The sequence below is a fragment of the Bos indicus genome, chromosome 8 (genome assembly GCF_029378745.1).
Source record: "Bos indicus isolate NIAB-ARS_2022 breed Sahiwal x Tharparkar chromosome 8, NIAB-ARS_B.indTharparkar_mat_pri_1.0, whole genome shotgun sequence".
In the NCBI taxonomy this organism is placed as follows: Eukaryota; Metazoa; Chordata; class Mammalia; order Artiodactyla; family Bovidae; genus Bos; species Bos indicus.
Genome location: NC_091767.1, coordinates 110,140,579 through 110,163,476, shown reverse-complemented (window position 1 = coordinate 110,163,476; position 22,898 = coordinate 110,140,579). Strand labels below are relative to the sequence as shown.

The following is a 22,898-nucleotide window of genomic DNA, read 5'->3' as shown; positions in this document are numbered from 1 at the left end:
GAGATCAGTGGAGTGGAGGGACAGGTGGGCGGCCCCAGGCACCCAGAGACTCGGGCTCTCGCCCAGGCTGCACATGAAGGGCCCTGGAGACCCCTCTGAGGTCACGGGTTCGCCCCAGGCTGGAGGGTGCCCGTTTCTGCGTGGTTTATGTGAGTGCTTACAAACTCGCAACACACTTCTGTGTGCCTTTAGCATTTTGGAGCAAGAAATTAGAATTCTCACAAATTCCCTAAATCATAACTTACTCTTAAAATATGTCAAACATTCTTCATACTTTTCCTCTTATTACAGAAATCTGAAAAAAAAATCTGTTTAACAAATAGGATTATTAAACTTAATAGTGTTTACAAAGAACTTCAGTCTCTAGGGAATATTTAAACCTTGGAAAACACCAGAGAACGTACTGGATAGTATTCAAATGTTAACATTCAAATAGCCTAACAAGGTTAAGAGTACAGACGAGTATCAGAATTGCCAAATTAAGAATTTATTTTGCTTCCAAAGCTTATTTCTTAGAACACCACTCACAGGATTTGTATAAAGCATACTACGTGTACACATTTATCTTATTTGCAGGAGTAGCTCAGGGTTTGCAGTGGACAGGGCTAGACAATCCCAGGCAAAACGAGATGGAAACCACTCCTCTTCTATACTCCTGTTCTGGCTAGGTAACTGTACACTCAACTCTATAAGCAACCGTTTCTTGCTCTAGTTTTTATCTGACGGAGATGGGTTCCTTCAAACCAGTAACAGCTTTATGCTTTTAAGCTTCAGTATTCACGGATACTTTACTACTTCTTCTCGTTCCCTCAACTGATTCTCCCAGGGTTCTGGAGTCATAAATCGTGTTTCCTGAGAAGTGCTAGGAAGGAATTCCCGGGTGGAAACCCTCAAGTCTAGCCCCCGCCCCCACAGCACATCGAGGGCAGTGTGGTAGAGCTGGGCAAGCCTCTCAGGCTGTTCCCTCATCTACAGAATGAAGACGACATCACTGGCCTCCAGATCTGTGGGGAGAAGGAAACCACACAACATACCAACCCACCACACTGTTAAGGCAGATGTTTTAGGAATGAACAGCTCTTCCTTAGAGACGGCTATAGCAGGTTCTCTGGCCTACAAAGAGATATAGCCAGCCTCTTTAAATGGCATTGAAACATGTAAAATATCATGTATGAAACGAGATGCCATTCCAGGTTTGATACACGATACTTGATGCATGGGGCTAGTGCACTGGGACGACCCAGAGGGATGGTATGGGGAGGGAGGAGGGAGGAGGGTACAGGATGGGGAGCACATGTATACCTGTGATGGATTCATTTTGATATTTGGCAAAACTAATACAATTATGTAAAGTTTAAAAATAAAATTTAAAAAAAAAAATAAAAGAGACCGTAAGAGCATCAGGTTTAGAGTCAGACACTTGGTTTCAGAGCCCATTTTGCCACTTATTTTAAGCGTCTCTACTCTCCAATCTCAGGTTTCAACTGCAAAATGAGGGTAAGCTGGGTTACAAGGATAAATGTTAAGACCTAGGACAGTACCTGCAGAGAGAGCTGGTGTTCTCTATTTCCTATAGTCAGCTGTGACACTGAGGCAAAGGCAGGCCAAGAAACAGTTTTCAAAGCACACTCGGCACAGAAAATGAACCAATGATAGTCAGAGACAGGAAAATCTCCTTGGGAATTAATCCCACTTTAAGAAAGTTCAAGGAAAAAATAATTGGATTTTGCCAGCCTGGTAAATGAGAAAGTAACTGTGGAAAGTAGAGAAAGCTTTAGTTATTCAAATCCTGGAAACATCAATTTGGGAAATATATACCAAACCATGTGCAGGAGACCAAGTCGCCGTGCGCATGCCCCTCACCTGGTGCAACGCACAATCCAGGAGGAGACGGACCCAGATGCGCAGAGGGAACAGGACCCCAGGGCAGGGGCGACTCCCTCCAACTGGACACCAGGCCCGCAGAGGAGCAGCCACACTTCTCCAGCACTGGCGCAGAGGGTGCTCGGGCAGAGGCGACGCCCCCAACACAGGGCACCAGCCTGGCACCCACGGGTGCCAGGCAGGAGAGGAGAGGTGGAGGTGGCGGTGGCAAAGTGAGCTGGGGCAAGGCTCTGAAGGGCCCTGAGAGGGGGGTCACCCTGTGGCAGAGCCGGGAGGGGGCCTAGGTCAGGCTCTCTTCTCACCCCCGGGGGCTGACGACGGAGCAGCCGACGGAATGAGCAGCCTTGGCTCTCCCCTCTGTAACACAAGCGGCCCCTTTTCTGGGCCTCAGGCCAGTTCAATTCCCTTCAGTCATCTATAAAACTGGCTTTACAGATGCCACTGGGTCCTTGCTTGGCCTGACTGGCCCCGCATCCTCTTCCAGCCTCAGGGGTCTTGAACATTACAAAATCTATAAGACTGGCTTAGGCTACTGGTTTACAAACTTGTAACAGCAAAAACTTAGCTCAATACATAAAAATTAATAATAAAAGCATGGGTGTGCTGGCTGAAGTATGAGCAGACCTCAGGGTCCCTCCTGTGAACCCCTGGGGTTCTGGTCTGGCAGCTCCCGCGGGTTCTTCCCACTTTAGGATGCTCGGCTTCCATGCTCACATCAGAAGGTCAGTGTGGTAGGCTCAGAACCCATGTCTCTGTTGAGCAAGGGACCCTAGCTTTCTGAGGTCTGTCACCTTCGGGCTAGGAAAGAGTCAAGACCAACTCTCAATCCTTGGGGCTGTGTCTAAGCCCTCCCCTCCCAGTCCTACCTGCATTCATGAAGCCCTTTCCCAGGCCCACTTCCTCAGGACTCGGGAATAACAACCACCACCTTCAGCTAGAGGAAATAATCCTGCTTGTCCCTGACATTCCACCATTAGCGATTCATCCTGTGGATAGAGTGCTTCCAGCTCCCCTAGAAGGTGACCTTCACCCCACACACTCCTGGGTGACAGGCCGCCAGGTGATTCCTCACCAGAAGCAGGAGAGTGATAACATACGTGGTACTCAGTTTAGGCTCAATGAACAGGGAAGACCAGCCGCACCCTCACTGTGACCTTGCCACTCCTGGCCACCTTTATGCATGAGGCACTCAGAGACAAGTGCCACCGGGTCCTTGCTTGGCCTGACTGGCACAGCATCCTCTTCTAGCCTCAGGGGTCTTGGACCTTCACCCTCCACAAGTTACTTAGCTCCTCTGTGCTGAGAAATGCATGGAATCCAGAGATGCGAGACAGAAGCCGCCCTTCAGCTGGAGAACAGATAATGATGGCTCTTAGGGGCACCCAGCAGGAGGCATGAAAGCCCCCACTCACTCCTCCTCCATGCCCTCCTCCAGCCACTTTAAATAGTGCACATCTCCTTGGTCCATGGGAAGACTGAAGAGCTCTGGGATTTCAAAAGGATGCACCAACCTTTGGAAAGAAAGCAGAGTCCCGTGAGTGGCATATAAGCCTGTGCCATAAAACCCAACTGGCCAGCCTCCCTTGAGCCCCTCCACAGTCGGCCTGCAGCCCACCTGTCCGGCCCCACAGCCCACCATTCCTAAGCCTCTGACCCATCTGTCACCAAGTAAAATTAGGCCAGATGGCATTAGAGTCTCACAGACATGGGTTCAAATTCTAAGTCTGCCACTTACTAGCCATGTAAGCACGGACGTATCTCTTCATTTCGCTGAAGCACCCACAAGAGGAGGGTGAAAATAGTACTGGATTGCTGGGGATTAAATGAGCGAGGTATACACGGCACTTAGCAGCCACACCGACAGGCACTGTGAGCATCTGGCAACAGTCAGCTGCTGTCTTTATTTATCACTACCCTTCACTCTTTACCGCGCCTGCCCCTGCACCTCTCTGTTCCCCTTCTACTCCTGCTGCTAAATCGAAAGCCTCTCTACTCCTCAAGGCTCATTGCAACCAATGACCTCTCCCCAGGGATCTTCCTTGACCATCCAAACCCACAGCAGTCTCTCCCTTCTCCTCGTCTCTCTCACCTAGTCCTGAGCACACGTGCTCTCTTCACTTTGCAAACTGACAAAGCAAAAGACACGGCCTCAGTCCCACCTGTTGAGCTGGGGCAACAGTCCTCTGCTCTCCTGACTTCAGGCACTGAAAAGCTCTCATGAGAGGCTGCTTACTAAATCACAACATGTGCACGCAGTTGCTTGAACAGTAGGAGCAGGTCGCGTAATTTTATCCAGTGCCTGAGAAGAATGAATTTTCCTAATTTATTTCATGGAGACCCAGACCAGTGGTCCTCTGACCCCTGGGGAACTTTCAAGCCTCTTTCAGGAGGTCCAAGGGGCCAAAACTATTTTCACAACAATATTGTTATTTATCTTTTCACTATGTTGACATTTGCACTGATGGTGCAAAAGCAATGATGGGTAAAACTGGTCACACCTTAGCATGCATCAGGACAGCAGCCCCACACTCTACTGGCCGTCACGATATTCTTCACCGTCGCATATATACATGCATTTTTTTACTTTTTCATGCATTTTTTTTAAAGTCAAATTCACCTAAGAACATTTCTGATAATGTGGCAAAAATTCCTATTTTTATTAAAGTTTGGCTCTTGAGCGTGTCTTTGTACTATTCTGTGTGACAAACTGGGAACTACACATACAGTGCTTCTGCTGTCACACCTGAGCTCAGTGCTCTTAAACTTGCCTGATCTGAGTCACAAGCTAAACCAGACCTTCTTCCCACAGTACACCATTTTTACTTTCCAGCTTGAGTAACCATCATTTGTCTGTCAATTTCACAAATTAAGGTGACTCAGGTTTGAGTATTAGGTACACATTTTCTCAAATATGAACAAATATTTGGCCATCACTCAGATGAAGACAATTTACATCGTTTATTGCCAATCAAAAAATTCACTTAAAAAAAATTCATGTTTTAGGGGTAGGGGAGGGAAGGGTTGGGAGTCTGGGATTAGCAGATGTAAAGTGTTATCTGCAGGGTGGGCAAACCACAAGGCCCTGCTGTGCGGCACAGGGAGCTCCATCCAGTATCTGGTGATAAACCATGATGGGAAAGAACATGGAAGAGAAGACCATACGTACAACTGCGCCCCTCTGCTGCATAGCAGACCACACGCTGCATAGTGCTGTGCAGTGTTCAGTTCAGTCGCTCAGTCCTGCCCAACTCTGCGACCCCATGAACACTAAGAAAAAATTCATGTTTTTAAGCAAAAATCAGAAGTTTTGAAAATTTGAATATATCACTTTCATAACTTGAAAGTGTCTCAGAACTTAAGAGATGCTTTTGAGGAGATCCAGTTCTCTTATTAAGCCAGATTTTGCAAAAATGTAGAAAGATGCCATTCTTCGCACTTTCTTTACTTTTGGAAAATATGGTTACTTCCCATAAGAAGGCATTGCCAGCATACTGTTTCACTGCACTACACTTCACTGCAGATACTGCGTGTTTTACAAACTGACGGTGTGTGGTAACCCCACACTGGACAAGTCTAGTGACACCAGCTTTGCTCACTGTATGCTTCTGTGTCACGTTTTGCTAATTCTTGCAAAATTCCAAACTTTTTCATGATAATTCTATTTCTTATGGTGATCTGACAGGGGTGATCTTTGATGTTACTATAACTGTTTTTTGTTTTGTATTTTTAAATTAAGGTACGTACTTTGTTTTCTTTAGACACAATGGTATTGTTACACACTTATACTGCAATGTAGGGTAAACGTGTAACTTTCACACACCCTGGGAAATCAGGAAGTGACATCACTCGCTTCACTGAGGTGGTCTGGAACCACACCTGCAATGTCTCCAAGGTGCGCCTGCATTTACTTCCGTTCATATGTTGTTATTCTATTACTGTTATTTTCAGTGAACTAAAACTATATATCTTAAACATTTCTCAGCTTTAACTTCTAATCCAGTAAACTTTGAGAGAACCAACATAAGTGAAGCTCTTTTGGGTCCTCAGTAATTTTTAAAAGTGTAAAGGGATCCTGAGACCAAAATTTTTAGAACCACTGGTTTGAAAGTAATAATTCATTTTACAGGAACCTCCCTGGTGGTCCAGTGGCTAAGACTCTGCACTTCGAATGCAGGGGCCTGGTTTCCATCCCTGGTCAGGGAACTAGATCTCACAGACGTCAACTGAAGATTCCGCGTGCTGCAATGAAGACCTGGTGAAGTGGATCAAAGGTGCTCAGTCTTGTCTGACTCTTTGTGACCCCATGGACTACACAGTCCATGGACTTCTCCAGGCCAGAATACTGGAGTGGGTAGCCTTTCCCTTCTGCAGGGGATCTTCCCAACCCAGGGATCAAACCCAGGTCTCCCATATTGCAGGCGGATTCTTTACCAGCTGAGCCACCAGGGAAGCCCAAGAATACTGGAGTGGGTGGCCTATCCCTTCTCCAGCAGATCTTCCTGACCAGAATTGAACTGCATTACAGGCGGCTTCTTTACTAACTGAGCTATCAGGGAAGCCCTAATATCAGGGAAGACCTGGTGCAGACAAGTAAATATTTTTAAAAATAAACTAATTTAAAAAAGAACAACAACTCATTTTATAAATAGAGTCTATGGGACAGGGTCATAGCCAAGGTCACATGGGAGGCTGGTGACCAGGCTCAAGGTCACCTACTTCACAAGCTCATTCACTTAGTAGCCAGCAGGCCCCTGGCTAGGGGGAGATGGCGCTACTACCTGATGTAGCTGGAAAGCATATGGATCTTGGAAGTCTTTGTCTTTATTAACTGTAAAAGAAAAAAAAAAAACACTGGTTTAGGATCTCAGCTCCAGCTCCACAGCCCTCCATTCCTCTGGCTTTTTAGGAAACAGCACTCCTCCAGGCCCCCAGCCCAGTCACTGACAAATGGGCATAGGGCATCTTGTGTGGGGCAAGAACCTCAGTCAGTTATCTTTGCTAATATTTAATTGGAACTTTGCTCTCACTCTTTCCCAATTAAGGCCCCATCCCTCCAGCTTCACTCACCAACAGGACCTCAGTGGCTTCTTCTATTTCTCCATTCCAATAGTATCTGGAGAAAAGAACAAAAAAACAAGTATCAAGCTTATAATATGTGCTGTGCTTAGTCACTCAGTTGTGTCTGACTCTTTGCGACCCCATGGACTGTAGCCCACAGCCTCCTCTGTCCATGGGCATTCTCCAGGCAAGAACACTGGAGTGGGTTGCCATGCCCGCCTCCAGGGGAATCTTCCCAATCCAGGAATCAAACCAGGGTCTTCTGCATTGCAGGTGAATTCTTTACCAGCTGAATTACCAGGGAAGTCCACTTACAAGATGAGCCCAGTGAAATAAACCTGGCCCAATTTGCTGACTTGCTAAAGTGGAAACTTTAAAATCTTTCCAAGCTCATATGAAAAAGCCTGGAGTTGGCCAAGGCCCTACAGGCCATCTAGTCTAAACATTCTAATGCATGCCTCCAGCTCCTGACTCAACTTTTCTGGAAGTAAGAGGCTCATGTCTCTTGAGGAAGCCCATCTACCTTAACGGTTTTCACATGAGATGGTTTTTCTCATGGTGTGCCCACATTTGCCCGGAGAAGGCAATGGCACCCCACTCCAGTACTCTTGCCTGGAGAATTCCAGGGATGGGGGAGCCTGGTGGGCTGCTGTCTATGGGGTTGCACAGAGTCGGACATGACTGAAGCGACTTAGCAGCAGCCGACATCTGCCACCCAATTGTCTTCCCCAACTTCCACGTGACAGCCCTGCAGAAACTCCTGTATGTTCCCCTCCAAAGTGGGCGTTTCCAGCTCATTCAGTGCTCACCCCACACTGCTGGCTTCTGTGCACCTCCCCATCCTCTGGGCTGGTGCTACTTGTATCACTGGCTCTCGAAGCTGAGCGCCCACCGAGCGATCAATGGGAAAGCACAGGACTTATTCAGGGAAGAAGCAAGCTTCATAAAATACAGAGCAGGTCTCAAAGTTCAAAACAGAGTCAGTGACAATGTTCAGAAAAAGAGCAGAACAGCATCATGGGAGGGAGAGAAACTGGCCTGAGAATATCTGTGCTGACCCAGGGCGGGTCTAAGAAGGCTCCGGCCCCTGACCTCACCCCACAGAGCTGTGGTGAGAGCGTGAGTCACGAGGAAGGACGAGCATGAGGACAGTGGCAGGCTGAAGTTCCAGTCTAGCTTCCCAGCACTAGCTCCCAGACTGGCTTTATGTGAATCACTTAATACGACCTCTTAAAAATTCAGAGACTCAAGCCCCATCTCAGGGAGACTAAACAGATCCAGAATGGAGCTCAGGCATCTAAAGTACAGCCAGACTTGGGAGCCACGGCGACAGGTGACGGGCGCACGCGGCGTGTCACTGCTGGGCAGGGGCAGCTCTCATGCTCCAGCGCTTCTCTGTCCTCACCTGTAGAACAGGCACCTCTCCCTCTCTCATCAGGGCAGGAAGGAGGCGAGAAGCAGGCTGACCAGAGAGAGTTAAGGCACAAGACAAATCCTGCACGGGTAGTACTAGGACGCTGAAATATCGTTTTTTATCATTTTATTTACTTTTAATTTGAAGATAAGTGCTTTACAGTATTGTGTTGGTTTCTGCCAAACATCGATGTAAATGGTTTCATGTCCCCTCCCTCCCTCCTGAACCTGTTTCCTACCCCCCACCCATGGTGATGCATTTTGATGAGGGAAATGGTGTGGGCCTGGCTTAAGTAAAAGAGCCGATCAAATGAAAGGCAGACAATACAAAGAAACAGCCTGTCACACATGCCAAACTCAAAGTTTTTCAGAGAATCCAAAAGCAATAGGAATTATAATCTCTGATATCCTTAGCTGGCTTACTCAGACTGGCTTACCCAGTCTGACTTCTTTGCTAACAGCAAGCTAATTGATTGACTGATTTAAACAAAGAATGAGGAAACAAGACTCACTGTTCCTAGACTGTAGATTTTTTTTCTGCCTTCTCTAAACATAGCCTGTTTTTGCTTTGGCTGAATGGCATAAACCCACTGGTTGATTTCCTTTGAATACAGACCGACAGTGAAGTACTGATTAAGTAAATGCCTTTGCGTTGTTCTTTTACAGTTTCCCATTAGTTCAGTGCCCGAATTTCCGCCAGGCAGGACCTGACAGAGCACTCTCACACCCCTCCACTGGCCAGAGCAGAACTCACAGTGAGGAGGCCTTAGGCAGGATGTTCACAGAGGCAGCCAGCTTCTTATCCAGGATAGCCCTAAAGCAAAGAGAGAGCATGCCGGTTACTGGGGCAAGTGTCCAGCATCTGAAGAGATGGGAGAGGATACAGGAGTTCCTGGGAGTTTCCCAAGAAACCTAAGTCTAAACAGATAACCATTTAGAGTGCCCCTCCCAAGTCAAACCAGTACATTCCATAACTGCCATGCACAGACCCTCTGCAGACAGAACTGTTTATAAGTCCTTCCCTGAGGGGGAGAAGCAGGGAAGCAGCTATGCAAAGGCTGTTTCAAGGACAGGCCCAGTCGGCTTGGGGAATGGGAATCTGTTAGCCCTGGAAGGAGAACAGAAAGACCTGGATTCCAATCCAGCCCTGCAGCAGGATGGCTGTGTGACCTTATGCAAGCTCCTTTCATTCCAGAGATCAGTATTTGAGCACCTATCCAAGACAGGCACGACCACCTCACTCAACTTGACTCTCCTGCTATACAACCAGGAATGATTCAGTCGATGGGTTCCAACCCTTTTCACCACCAAATACTCCTTTTATCATGTCAACTTCTTTTCCTCTTCTCTCTTGGATATGTGCTAGGCTCTCACATGATATCTACAGATCAGAGGTGTCTGATGACCATGTGGAACTGATACAACTCGAAGGAAAAGCAAAAAAAAAAGCAAAAAAAGGGCATCCTGTCCTGCGACTGGCAAACACAGGCTCTTTACACTTTTCATTTTTGTGATGCTTCCTACCACAGTCCTAAGAGCACCATCTCCACCTTTGCAGACCTCTAAGCACTGGGGATTTTTTTTTGACAGACCACAGACTGGAATTCTTGCTCTGAGAGTCTGATTCCTGTGCAGGGCCCTGATGAACACGGTACAATGTGCCTGAACCAGTGTGCAGTGTCACAGAGACAAGCACCACTGCGTCGCCCATGCAGGGAAGTGTCCCCAAGGCTCAAACCCTAAGCCCTGGGGATCAGGCAGGCCAGACAAACCCGCCTCGGGTGTGCCATCAGCCACGGAGGCCCGTCTCAGTTCTCTGAAGTGTGTGGCCACTGCCAAATACAACGAGTCTGAGGCCTGAGCCCTGATCCCTCCTTTCTTTGACCGCTGCCAAGAGAACTGACCTACTTTCTCTCCTCCCAAGTTCCCGGCTGAACAGTGTTCTATTTAAGGCTCCACATTAATGTGGTATTATCACCACCCTCATGCCCTTGGAAAGTTCCAGGTGGTAAATAAATCCCTGACTCTAAGGAGAGGCACACGGCCCAAATTTGTTTAAGCAACTGCTACAAGTCTTGCTCACTCAATCAAGTCATCTGCTGAGAAATCACATTGCACTAGTTCTGAAAGTGACATGCAAACACAAGGAATGAGTTAAACCTTTAGAAAAAAAAATAATCCATTGCTTCACGGGCCTCCAATCTCTTTGGCAGTGTGAACTCCTTGGTGACTAATCACAGCAACTTGTACTTGGGAAAAAGACTGTAACGTTCTGGAGGACTATGTTATTCAAAATGCTCCTATGGCGAAAAAGAAAAAAAAAACACGAGAGAGAGAAAACAAATGTACAAGCTGATGGGTAAAACACACACTGAAGTCCAGCGGTGAGTCACAGAGTGGGAGCTCAAGCCCCCGTGCTCGTCTGAGTAAAGCGGAAGGCAGGCCTTCGAGGGTCTTCAGAAACTGCAAAGATCGCAGACTAGAGGCTCATGGACCAAACACATGGTTTGGCTCTCATGGCATTAAAAAAAAATCTTGACTTTGTTACCAATATTTACTATTAGGGTACTTTACATTCAAAAATACACATTATCTAGCTTCTCACCAAAAAATGAATCTTAGAACATTTTGGACCCGTAGTCCTACAAGGTCACTTTCAGCCAGAGCTGAGCAGGGGCTGCTACCTCCAGGCATGGCGGGAGCTCCTCGGGTCAGTCAGTTTCCACTCTCCCTCCTCCCACACCTGGGGCACACAAGGCTTGCTAACTACTGCCATTCTTCTTCATGACACCCCAGCCCACTTCACGCAGGCTGAAGCAGCCTGCCTGTCGACACCCGTGCCTGTGACCCTGGTCTGATCTAATCCCCTTTCCCTATGTAAGAGACCAAGGCCCAGCGAAGGAAGACGTGTCTAAGGTCATCTGTGGTGCTGTCGGCAAAGAGGACACAGCGTCCAGCTCTCCTAGTCCAGCACTCAGGTTTCCGCCCTGGCCCCAGCTAGAGACGTTTCCAGTTTAGAGGGTGTCTGTCACCGAAGAGCTCTAAGAACATTACCAGGAGCCAGAATGGAACTGAACCAGACCCAAGAGGCACCTCTAAAGAACACTGAGAAGAGCGAGCCCCAGACTGGAGCCGAAAGGCCTGGTCCCAGCACCAGTTCTGTGGGCAGAGCCGAGCTACCTGCCAGCTAACATCTGTGGGGCCCTCCCTACCACACACCTATTACTCTCTCCTATAAACCCTGGAAACGAAATCTATTTGCCTCTCTTCTACTCCAGTTGGATCATCAGTGAACAGAACAGCTGAAGGGAGACTCCACTTGGGACTTCCAGTCCAGCTGGTGGGCTACACACACACACCCTGCAATCTTCCTTTTACACCCCGTGCCAGAGACAGCAGAGAACATTTCTGACGTAGCCACGCCGGAGCACAGCAAGGACACTGTATGCGCCGGCAGCTAAGGAAGCCCTGAAGAACACAGGCAGCGCTGAGACAGGCATGGGAGCCCTGAAGAGTACAGGCAGCGCTGAGACATACATGGGAGCCCTGAAGAGTACAGGCAGCGCTGAGACATGCATGGAAGCCCTGAAGAATATAGGCAGTGCCGAGACATGCATGGGAGCCCTGAAGAACACAGGCAGCGCCGAGACATGCATGGGAGCCCTGAAGAGTACAGGCAGCACTGAGACATGCATGGGAGCCCTGAAGAACACAGGCAGCACCGAGACAGGCATGGGAGCCCTGAAGAGTACAAGCAGCGCCAAGACAGGCATGGGAGCCTTGAAGAACACAGGCAGTGCCGAGACATGCATGGGAGCCCTGAAGAACACAGGCAGCGCTGAGACATGCATGGGAGCCCTGAAGAGTACAGGCAGCGCTGAGACATGCATGGGAGCCCTGAAGAGTACAGGCAGTGCTGAGACATGCACGGGAGCCCTGAAGAGTACAGGCAGCGCTGAGACAGGCATGGGAGCCCTGAAGAACACAGGCAGCACTTAGATGCATGGGAACGCGAGAGGGGACTGCCTTGTTCAAGAGCCTTCGGGTCTTTTAAAAACTGGTAGTGATCTGGTTTAGTTGGCCTCCAGCAGGATAATTTTGAAGATTATAAAATTATAATTTTTCATTAACATAGTCAAAGTTTGAAACATACAGGGTGACCCTTCTAAAAATACTTCTTGAGGTGATAAATTATTCTTAGGAACTGATTCAGACTGCAGAATGTCCGCCTGCCTAGTGCTGCCCACGGGCGACTCCTGCAGCTGCTCCTGCACTTCCCCGTCAGCATCACCAGGAAGATGAGAGAGGAAAGCATCTGCAGAAAGTCAAACACCACGAGAAACAAATTCAACAATGAAGAAGAATTTACTTGAGAAAGACAAATCAATAAAACAATCAAAACCAAGATTTTAAAATAAGTACAATTATGTATACTTGAAAATTGCTAAGAGTAGATCTTAAGAGTTCTTATCACACCAAAAAAAGTAACCACGTGATAGCTGTTTTAACTAACCTTATTGTCATAATCATTTCGCAATATATACAAATATAAAATCATCATGTTGTATATCTTAAACCTACACAATGTTATATGACAATATATCTCAATAAAGCTGCAAAAAATTGAAGTATAATTACTATCTGCAGAAAGATAAGACAAGATTATTGCATCTATAAAACAAGATCAGACAATTACAAAACAAGAGCACTTGGTTACTAAAAACAATTCGAAATCTTGAAAAGGAAACTATAGAATTCAGTCTAAAGAAAACTATAAAGTCAGTCACAGAAAACAAATTCAACATCTATCTATCTAACAGAAGTTCCAGGAAAAGGACGCAGAACGAATAGAGAGTAGAGAGAGTATATTTAAAAAGTAAACAACTGAACATTAAGATACACTCCTAAAAACTAGCAGAGAGAAAACACATCCCCTACAGAGGAGTGAGATCCATTGCTGCTTTTCATCAGCAACCCTGGATGCAAGACAGCAGAGACCTCTCTCCAAGCTGAAACCAATCCATTCCCCTCAAATGGCCTTTCCGCTATTTAGAATCCACGCCTTAGAGCCCTTTTCTTCCCAATACCCAACACCTCGCAGATGTCACCTGAAGTTGCTCCTGACAGGACCCAGAGTGGCTGGTCCAGGGGTCCAGTGAGTTCAGCACAGGCCCTGGGTATACCAGAAGCACAGAAGGGATTTTAATTCCTAGCTGCTAAAAGCTGAGGTCCTATTTCTGGAGTAATCACATGCTCATTCAGACAAGAGCTGTTCTCCAAAAGCAACGTTAATAAGGGAAAAAACAGACATTCTGGTTAGGGGCAGGAAAGATGTAATCAAATCCAAAGTTAACCTGTGACCATCAGTTTGGAAGCGGTGTGCCCCCAAAGACCAGACTCATCACACAGAACACTGTAACTACCACCAAACTTCACGAGTGCAGAACTGCGAGCAAAAGGAGCCAGGAGTCAAGGTTTTGCCCCTCAGCCCCACTAACCCTCTTCAGAGCTGCAGTTATAAAGGAGGGGCAACTTCCCCAGTAGCTCAGTGGTCAGGACTCGACTCTCACTGCCGTGGCTCTGGGCTCAACCCCCATTCCGGGAACCAATATGCCGCAGGCTGCACAGTGCAGCCAAAAAGCAAACGGGGTGAGGGGGAGGGGGTGGAAATCAGATACAACCCTTACTGAGCATCTGTTACATTTGAGTTCCTGGAGTAAGGACTGAACAGATATCGTATCATTTAATCCTCTCAACAATGATAATTCAAAAACTAAGGTTTAGAGAAGAGGAGCAACCTGCCTGAGGTCACACAGTCAGCAAGAGACCGAGCCAAGATTTCAACTCTGTACCCATACTCTCTCCACCACTGCTTTCAGTAATTCGCCAAACACCTGGAATTGGTCTCCTCCTCCTGCTGTCTCGGTCCACATCTCTGGGACTGAGCAAAAACTATCTCCAAAAATAAAGACAGCTGGGTCAGGAATTAGAACTGTTAAATGCCCAACCTGCAGGCTTCCATCTGAGCAAGGCACCTCGCACTCTGGGTCTCAGGTCCCTTATCTGCCCCCAGGCAGCACTCAACATTTTCAGGCCCAGAAGCACGATCCATCCAAGGGCCATTCACGCGTGCCTCTCCAGTCGCCCCAATTAGACAGCTGTGCAGTTCAGCCCTGGACAGATGGGGTTGTCAAAAGCAAAAGCAGAGTCCCGAAGTGGCCCCTCTGGAGCCTCCTGGTGGCTCCTGAGCCCCCTGGGGCAGTACGTAAGCCCCTTCCCCGTACCTGGCAACATCTCTGGCGATCTGCTCGTTGGGACAGTTGACAAAAACAATGGAGTACGTGCCGGACACATAGCTGCCAGTGAGAACGGAAAGGAACTGCAGGCTGAGGGTCCTGAGCACGGGGTATGTCAGGAGAGAGGCTGTCAGGATCTGCACAGCAGGAAAAGAAAAGCACAGATCAGCAGAGGCGTGGCCAGCTCACCACCGGCAATCTCGGGCAGACTGGAACCAGCGCGGGGCAATGTGATTTTATCCCCATTTCCCACCCACAAAATAATTCCTAGGATCTGCATTGAGCTTTAGTGCTTAATGTTTTCATGCCTAGATTATTTTCCTCTGCATTTTTCAAATGGTTTAAAAAAAAAAAAAGGCTTAAAAATTAAGACACTTGCTCAAAGTCACACAGCTTTGGGAATCCCCTGGTGATCCAGTGGTCAGGATTCTGCGCTTTCACTTCCAGGGCCCAGGTTTGATCCCTGGTTGGGGAACTAAGACCCTGTGAGACCAAAAAAGCCATGCAGCATGGCCACACACATACACAAATCACACAGCTTTTAGTTGGTGAAGCCAAGAATAGGAGTGAAGCCTGGATAACTTGAAATCCATTCCCATTGCAAAAAACTGCTACTACAGGTAATACCAACTGGCATCCACGGAACTGCTGTCATCCTGTGGAGATTATGACTGACAATAAACTCCTGTATCTGTTGATGTAACTGTTGCTGCTGCTGCTGCTAAGTCGCTTCAGTCGTCTCCGACTCTGTGCGACCCCACAGACGGAAGCCCACCAGGCTCCCCGTCCCTGGGATTCTCCAGGCAAGAACACTGGAGTGGGTTGCCATTTCTTTCTCCAATGCAGGAAAGTGAAAAGGGAAAGGGAAGTCGCTCAGTCATGTCCGACTCTTCACGACCCCATGGACTGCAGCCCACCAGGCTCCTCCATCCATGGGATTTTCCAGGCAAGAGTACTGGAGTGGGGTGCCATTGCCTTCTCCAGATGTAACTGTTAGGGAGTTAATGTCACCGCCATCCAACTGTGTACATGCCAGGTACTGTGGAGAGTCCAGTGGAAAAGGAAGCCTAATTTTACAGCAATGGGGCCTGTGCTACTCTGACAGACAACCGGTGGCGGGGGAGGCCCAAAAGGAAGGCTCCGCCTCTTGGGGGCAGGAGAGGCTTTGAAGAGAAGGGACCATCCAACTTGGAGCTGAAATAGGAGGTAGGACTGAAAAAGAAGATACGGTTAGTATGTACAAACTCAAGAGGTATTTGGGGACAGATGAATTATCCAGACTGCATGGGTCTTAGTCAGTGGGCATGGAACTGGGAGGAAAAGGGGTCTGGCTAGAGTTATAAAGGGTCAGGCTAAGGAGTGTGGGGTTTGTACTCAAGTGAGGGTGCTTTTGGAGGTTTTTTAAGTAGAAGAGCAATAACATGAGCAGGCTGAGTAGTGTAATGGGAAGGAGGATGGGAGTGATCAGAGTGATTCAAAGGCCAGTACAATGTTGCAGGAAAATATTAAGATCCTGAGCTAAGAAAATGACAGTGATAACAGGAGAGGAAAAGACAGTCAAGATACAATTTTTCTTGCTACTTTAATGATAAAACATCTAAAATAAGAGGAAATTAAAAGAATTGGAGGACATCTTCCAGGGTTCTTTGCTTGGGGGATACAAAAGAGTCATTAATAGGGATGGAGGCAACTTGCAAGGAGCCCCACCGTGAATCAGGCAAGACTGGACAAGAACACGCTTCTCCCGCCTGCCAGCCCGGGCTCATGTCTCGCTCAAACAAACCTCTGTCCTCCCACTCCTACGTTATCGCCTGGCCCTGCCTGCCTCCTACTTCTTGGCAGGGCCTGAGTGGCGTTTTTATGTCTTTAGCTTCAGTCTGGGGTGGGCTTCTCATTCCCTCCCACGACCTCCCCCAACACCTCCAGTCCAACATACTAGTCCTCGGAACTAAACCAGTGACCACACAAGAAAAAACAACCAGGGTTTTCAAGGAAGTTGTTAATGACAACTCAATTAGATTATATAGGATATAAAAACACAAAGGCACTAAACAGCAGGATTTAAAACCTAGTGTTAGTACAGCTCTCTGCAGCTCAACAAGTTACTTCCTCTCTCTTCTATAAGGGTTACCTAGAAATTGGAGGTTACAACATTTGTGCTGCCTACCTCAGAGTTGCCATGGGCTCAAACAAGATAGGAAAACCAGTTTTTGACCACTAGTCCAATAAAGAAAGGAACCACACTTTGCTCATCACTGTGTCCCCAGGACAGTTCACGGTACACAGCAGCTTCTCAAGAAATAACCTGCAGACTGGTGAATGCGCACACCAGCAAGATGCTGAGATGGAGACTAAACAGTCTTGTAAGTAGGGCTTTTAGGTCATCCACAGAGCTTTTGGCAGTGAATCGGACATACTAGAACACTCTAAGGGGTCAGATACACGACTGTAAGGTGGCTTTCAGCACGGACTCTAAACAAAAGGAGCAATGGTCTGTCCCCCAACCTAAAAAGCCATTCCTAGGGGAGATCTAGGGCATTTCAGCCAGCAGGTATCAGTGGAACACAGAGCTCACAGGATTAAATACAAACTCACCTAAAATGCATTGAAACTTTTGTGTGAACTCACAGTGAAAGAGACACTCAGAGGTAGTCTGGGCACTTGGGTATTACCTAAGACAAGCCTTCATTTAACAGATAAGGTAACTGAGGCAGTTCTGTGACTGAACCAAGACTTAAATCTAAACTCCTGCCTCCCATTCTGGGCTCTCTGAACTGCAAGGAGCATCACTAGGAAGTGACACAGCGGGGTTATTTCAGCTTCACTTAATCTAGTGGCTCTCAGCTTGAGGCAATTTTGCCCCTGCCCCAGGGGACATCTGGTCACATCTAGGGACAATTTTGATGTCATGACTGGGGAGGAAATGCCATTGGTAGAGGCCAGAATTGCTGCTGAACATCTTTCTACTGTACCATCGATCACACTGAAATACAGTGGTTTACATATGTCTCCCTCATTGGATGTGAGCTCATTCATTTCTGTATCCTCAGCACTTCACAAGCCCTGATAAGACGTATGGACTTGAGAAGTGTTTGCGGACCATCTCAACAAAGAATCAGAAGATATGAAAGGTCAGTTTGGAATCAAAGGTGGACTACAGTACATTAGAAAGTGATATTACATGAATGCAAAATACATATATCAACATATTTCCTAATAGAAACATATTTATTACTGTAAGTTTATAACATTTTCATATTTACATCTTTTCTAAGTTTACACTGTTTCAAAATATTTTATGTATCCTTTCAATTACTTCATTCTGCCTTTTTCCTTTTTTTTTTTTTGGTACTGGAGTATCTGCCTAACCTTTAAGAGGTTATGGTTTTGTTTTAGTTTTATGGTCACACCCCGAGGCATTCGGGACCTTAGTTCCCCAATCAGGGATCACACCCAACTCCCCTGCAGTAGAAGTGGAGTCCTAACCAATGGACCATTGGGGAAGTCCTGAAGAGTTCACAGTTGACTTTACAATCTGTGCTAAGGCAGAAGGGGCCTCAGAAACCCCATAGTATTTCTAAATTTATAACATACCTAGTTTTAAGGAATTTGTAAATACTCTGAAATTAACATTGTGTTTATCTATACACTTTCCTTGGGTGCAAATCCAGAATTTTCACACACCCCCCCCAAAGAAAATCTATAGTCCCCCAAAATATTAAGCATCACTGACGTGTGCCAGTTAATTAAGGGCCAGAGAGGGGAAGAAATCACCAGAAAGGTGAGCAGTGGAGCTGGGCTAGACCCCGGGGCTTCAACAGTTCTCCTTTCCATCACCTGGCCCTGCCCCAAAAGGCAGCTACCACCAGCACCACCAACAGACTCTCTGCAGCCACTGCCAACCTTCACGTGTTAAGATACTTCAGAGATGAGACAGCAAAGCCCCCAGAAAAATGACGCGGTAACTGCACTGGGAAGAGGAAAAGAAACTAGCATGGGACCTTTAGATGAGAACGCACCAGCAAACACCCCTCACCACCCCACCCTCCCGGGCAGTACAGCCCAGTCACTCCTCCTCAAAGGCAGGGCAGAAAGGGGTGCTGGTAAGCTTCAGAATCACACCACAATCTCCAGGACACTGGGTGGTGCCCCCAGGGATTTCACCATCCACCCCCTACCTGCCTGCCCCCAGCTCAAAACCCCAGGAGTATACAACACAAATGCCCCTTCTTCCCTCAGTCCCCAGGCTGGAGGTTTAGAGGCGAGAGGATTCACAGCATCATACTGTGGGACACTCACCAAGAGGCATATAAAGATAGAGGGCCGAGTGGAGCCTGGCAGAGGGCACCGTGAGCCCAGCCTGTCCATGGCGTCGCTGGTGACTGAGCCAGCACAGGCTATGGGAACTGCAGCCTGAGGGAAAGTCGCTGGCGGACGGATGGGCTCCAAGGGCCTGAGCCCCTCTCCTCTTACCACCTGCTGCCTGCCCCACTGCCCGGCCAGGTCCCAGCCAGGCTGGCTGGAAGGAGAGGGTGGAGGGGGCGGGGAAAGAGCGACTCATTTTTCACTGGGCAACTCTCTAGAAACATATAACCCAAACAGCCTGTGCAAACCTCCAACCCCTGCAAAAAAAAAAAAAATACTAATTTTCCCTCCCCATTCTCACATATACCAAAAACCATAAAATTCCCTGAGGTGTACAGATTAAAGCTTCTTAGATATATAAAACCTTCAGAAACCATAGCCCACAAACACAAATACACAGAACTCTTCCACTGAGGCCCATCCCACCAAAAAAAAAAATAAAAACAAACCCAAATAAATGAAGCCCACATGTGGCTGACTTCATGTCCCCCAACAGCATTTTAATCCTCCCTGGTTTAAAACAAACACTCCTGCTGCTGACCGCTCTCCCTGTAAACCCACCCATCTTTCAAGGCCAGCTGATCAGTGCAGCCTTTACCAAGGTTAATCCCAGGGTCCCACTTCCCCTAAGGCACTCTGTCCACACTTCCGAGGCAGCATTCAACGTCAGCTGCTAAAACAAACTCAAAAGCAGGAAGCTCATGACTGTTACCCTTTGGGGACGCAGAGTCCACTGCTGTCCGGGTTTCCAAGTTTTTAATCCAGCTTCTTAATGTGAAACTTCTTAATTTTTAAATGACCACACTGCTGGTAAGACCCTAAGTAAATTTTTAAGCCGAGGAAAGCTACTTTTCATCTTGACTGTAGTGGTGATTACACAAACATTAAAAAATTCAACAAATTGTACACTTAAATTGGTAAATTGTATTCTATGTAAATAGTACCCTAAACAAAGCAGGTGGGGAGGGGAATGCTGAACACCAATTAGGAATTGTTTTGAACTGGGCAGACAAAACAAAACCTACCTGGTTCCCAAACTGTCGGGCACGCTGCCAGTCCCCAGCTTCTGTGTTTAACTGCCTGTTTACCCGCCTCCTTATTCCTTGGGGCTATTATCTTAAAAGGCCTGACAGCACTTTCTAGCAAAGTGCCTGACAAAGCCAGCTGTAGCCCTAGTTCTATCATTTATGATGGCTGTGTAGACTCAGGCAAATTACTTAACCTCTCTGAGCTTTGGGGGCTTTTTTTTTGGTAAAGAAAGAGCTAATACCTCTTTCATAGATCTAAAGTGAAGATTAACAGAAGACAAATGTAAGAGTGTTTTATAAAATGTAAGACCACGTCAGCATTTCAAGAGCCTTCTCATGCCACTACCAAACAAGGTTAACTCAGAAAATCTCCAGTTGTGATTGAAGAACTTAGCATGTATGAAAGAAACAGGATTATAAAAAATGAGGCTGAGTGGTCCTTAAAAAAACCCTTTATATTCAAAGTCCACTAACATAAATCAAGACTGTGATCTTTTAAATCCGTTATATTAATAGGAAAGGTCACTGTTAATGACCATTTTACCTTAGATCCTGAGATGATGTCCCAGAATTTAGCACAGGTTCCTGCACAGATTATGTTCAATAAATATTTGTTGAATGACTAAATGATACGGATGTGTGGCTGGTGATGACAAGGATGGTCATGATGAAGGTGATGCTGGGGCAAAGGATGGCAAGGGATGAACTGCTATCTGGAAGAAACCACCTCTGGATTCTCTTCTTTCTGCAACTCAGGCACCTCTACTCTCTTCAGAGTCAATTCCAAGGTCAGATTCCAAACGTCCAATTCTGCATTTATGAACTTGGCAGATCGTTCAGATCTAGTAAGAGCCTCAGTGCCCCTGCCTGAGATCACAGGCTCTTCTGGAGGCATCTTGCCTTCTCTCTTTCTTTCCTCCTCCTTACTGGATTCAGAGGTGAACTCAGACTCTTCAGAGTCAGAGTCTGTACCCGTCTCTTTCATCCGCAATACTGTCTGTATCTTCCTTCTCTTTCTTCAGCAACTCTACTTTATTTTGAAAGTTCTTCAGCACCTCTTCTATAGGTATACAATTTATTGAAGTCTCTTTTTTAAAGGCCAAACCTCGATCCAGGAAAGAATCCATATCAATCGCAGCACGGATGCAGTCTGACACCTGGTGTAGGACAGCATTGTTTCCTTAGGTTCATCTTTATCTTTGGTTCCAAAGATTTGCCTTCTTCCTCTCAAGGTACAGACGTGTATCTATCATCTCAAGATACAGACTCTCTGTTACTGCCAAAGCTTGAGACTTAAGTTTCATATTGATGAATTTAAAGCCCATCCAATTTGCAGACTACGAATTTTTTTTCAGCTTCTTCTTTAGCTCCAGGGAAACATGCATACATAGCAAAGCTTCCACCAAGCTTTATCAAGAGCATCTGGTTTATCATCCATCACCTCTTTTATTACCAAAGTGCCAGCAATGCTGAATTGTTGCCACGTTTCTTTTAAAGTGAGCAAAGGTTTTTTGTTTTTTTTTCCCAATACCATGGGCAAAATGGTCAAACATATGCTTGGTGTACCCCATGAATGCTTCAATTACACTCTGATCCAAAGGCTAAAGATAGCTAGTGCGTTCCAGACAGAGAAACATAGTAACAACGTTGGGATGAGCAAGGAATAATGAGTCTGGGTGATTGGGAACACTACTAGCGTACTCTGAAGGCAAGATTTGGGGGAGTTAAACAATTCCAGGCTCAAAGAATAAAACAATTATGGAGCCAATCCAAAATGAGGGTAGCTGTTAACGATAAGATTAGTGATGGCCAGAAAAACAAGAAAGCATATCTTTTTTCATAAAACAAGTGGAATTTGGGGTCTTTGTCACCTGCGGCACTGGCACGAAATGTAAGGGAAATCCTGTCCTTGGCGTCCTCTAAGTTTCCCGGATTTCTGTCTTTTCCCCCAAAAGTACACGAAGGCAAGCACTTCCAAAGCAGGCTCATTTCCTTGATGGTGAAGACCTATTGAGGTTAAAGCCTCTAGCTCGGATCAGTTTCTAGAGTTGCTTGGAATACGTGGGTGGTGACTGGGTATTTAACGGATCTTCCATCAAACTCGAATTTCGCAGTCTATAGTAATTTCTAAACTCAAACCACCCTTTGCTCGCATGAAAACTCATCTGGGTTGTCCTTGCCAGTGGTTTCCACAGTTGCAAGTAAACCTATTTGGCCTGGCTGCAGACAGCCTTTAGCGATCGCCGCCCCCCACCCCGCCCCCAATCCTAGACCCAAAAGATTAACTGAAGTTTCCATCTTCTCGATGTTTACATCCTTGGGAATGCACAGCACCTAGGAGCAGACGCGCGAAAAACTCTCCATGCTGGCCCCGACGGCCTTCTCGTTTTGCGTAAGGGTGTGCACGGCCCCACGTCGGTGTTACTCACGCCTTCTTACAGCTTCTCGAGAATTTTCATCTTCCAGAGGCCTGACCCTTCGCCTCCTCTTAATACGTGTTTGGCCGGGAAGCAGGATGTTCACCGCCTCCGCTCCGCCCTGGCGGCCTAAGCCTCCACCACAGCCTGGTTTTAGAGCCAGGGGGCCGATGACAAGGCCGTTTAACCTTTGGTTCGTTCTCATTCTCACCACTCCGCTTGCCGCACACTGACCCAGCCTTCGCTCTCAGTGCGACAGAAGCAACCAGACCAGACACTCGGGCCCACTGAGTGGCACGCATGATGACGCACAGCTGCCACCCCGTAACTAGCAGCGACCCCAGTGAGCCCCGGTATCGCGAGGCTTGGCAGCTCCCGAACGCGCGCGGCCCGGCAGCTGAGCAATGCTATTGGTGCGGCCGGGGCGATTTGGGCTC

The 22,898-nt window shown here is 47.2% G+C and overlaps 1 protein-coding gene across 7 annotated transcripts; it reads right to left on the bottom strand.

Annotated features, from left to right (window-relative positions):
• Positions 1–465: 465 nt before the first annotated feature.
• On the bottom strand, positions 466–22,850 carry LOC109563407 (protein CutA homolog). 7 transcript variants are annotated; one of them, XM_070795393.1, is made up of 7 exons: positions 20,589–22,850; positions 18,951–19,273; positions 14,640–14,788; positions 9,110–9,169; positions 6,952–6,997; positions 6,663–6,712; positions 466–5,151 (listed from the first exon to the last, which is right to left on the bottom strand). In XM_070795393.1, the coding sequence occupies exons 2-7, from the start codon at positions 19,017–19,019 to the stop codon at positions 5,106–5,108; spliced, it is 420 nt and encodes a 139-aa protein (XP_070651494.1). In that variant the 5' UTR covers positions 19,020–19,273; positions 20,589–22,850; the 3' UTR covers positions 466–5,105. The 7 variants fall into 7 exon arrangements, 3 of the variants coding, with proteins under 3 accessions (XP_070651494.1, XP_019822400.2, XP_070651493.1); XM_019966841.2 differs by having other exon boundaries at positions 466–4,183; XM_070795392.1 differs by having other exon boundaries at positions 466–3,395.
• Between the last annotated feature and the right edge of the window lie 48 nt (positions 22,851–22,898).

Excerpts from the sequence above, each read along its gene's own strand:
- LOC109563407 (XM_070795392.1), bottom strand. The coding sequence starts at position 19,019 with ATGGACAGGCTGGGCTCACGGTGCCCTCTGCCAGGCTCCACTCGGCCC. Across the intron at positions 14,789-18,950 it reads CTATCTTTATATGCCTCTTG|ATCCTGACAGCCTCTCTCCT; the intron begins GTGAGTGTCCCA and ends CCTGCTGTGCAG. Across the intron at positions 6,998-9,109 it reads CTGCCTAAGGCCTCCTCACT|ATACTATTGGAATGGAGAAA; the intron begins GTGAGTTCTGCT and ends TCTTTTCTCCAG.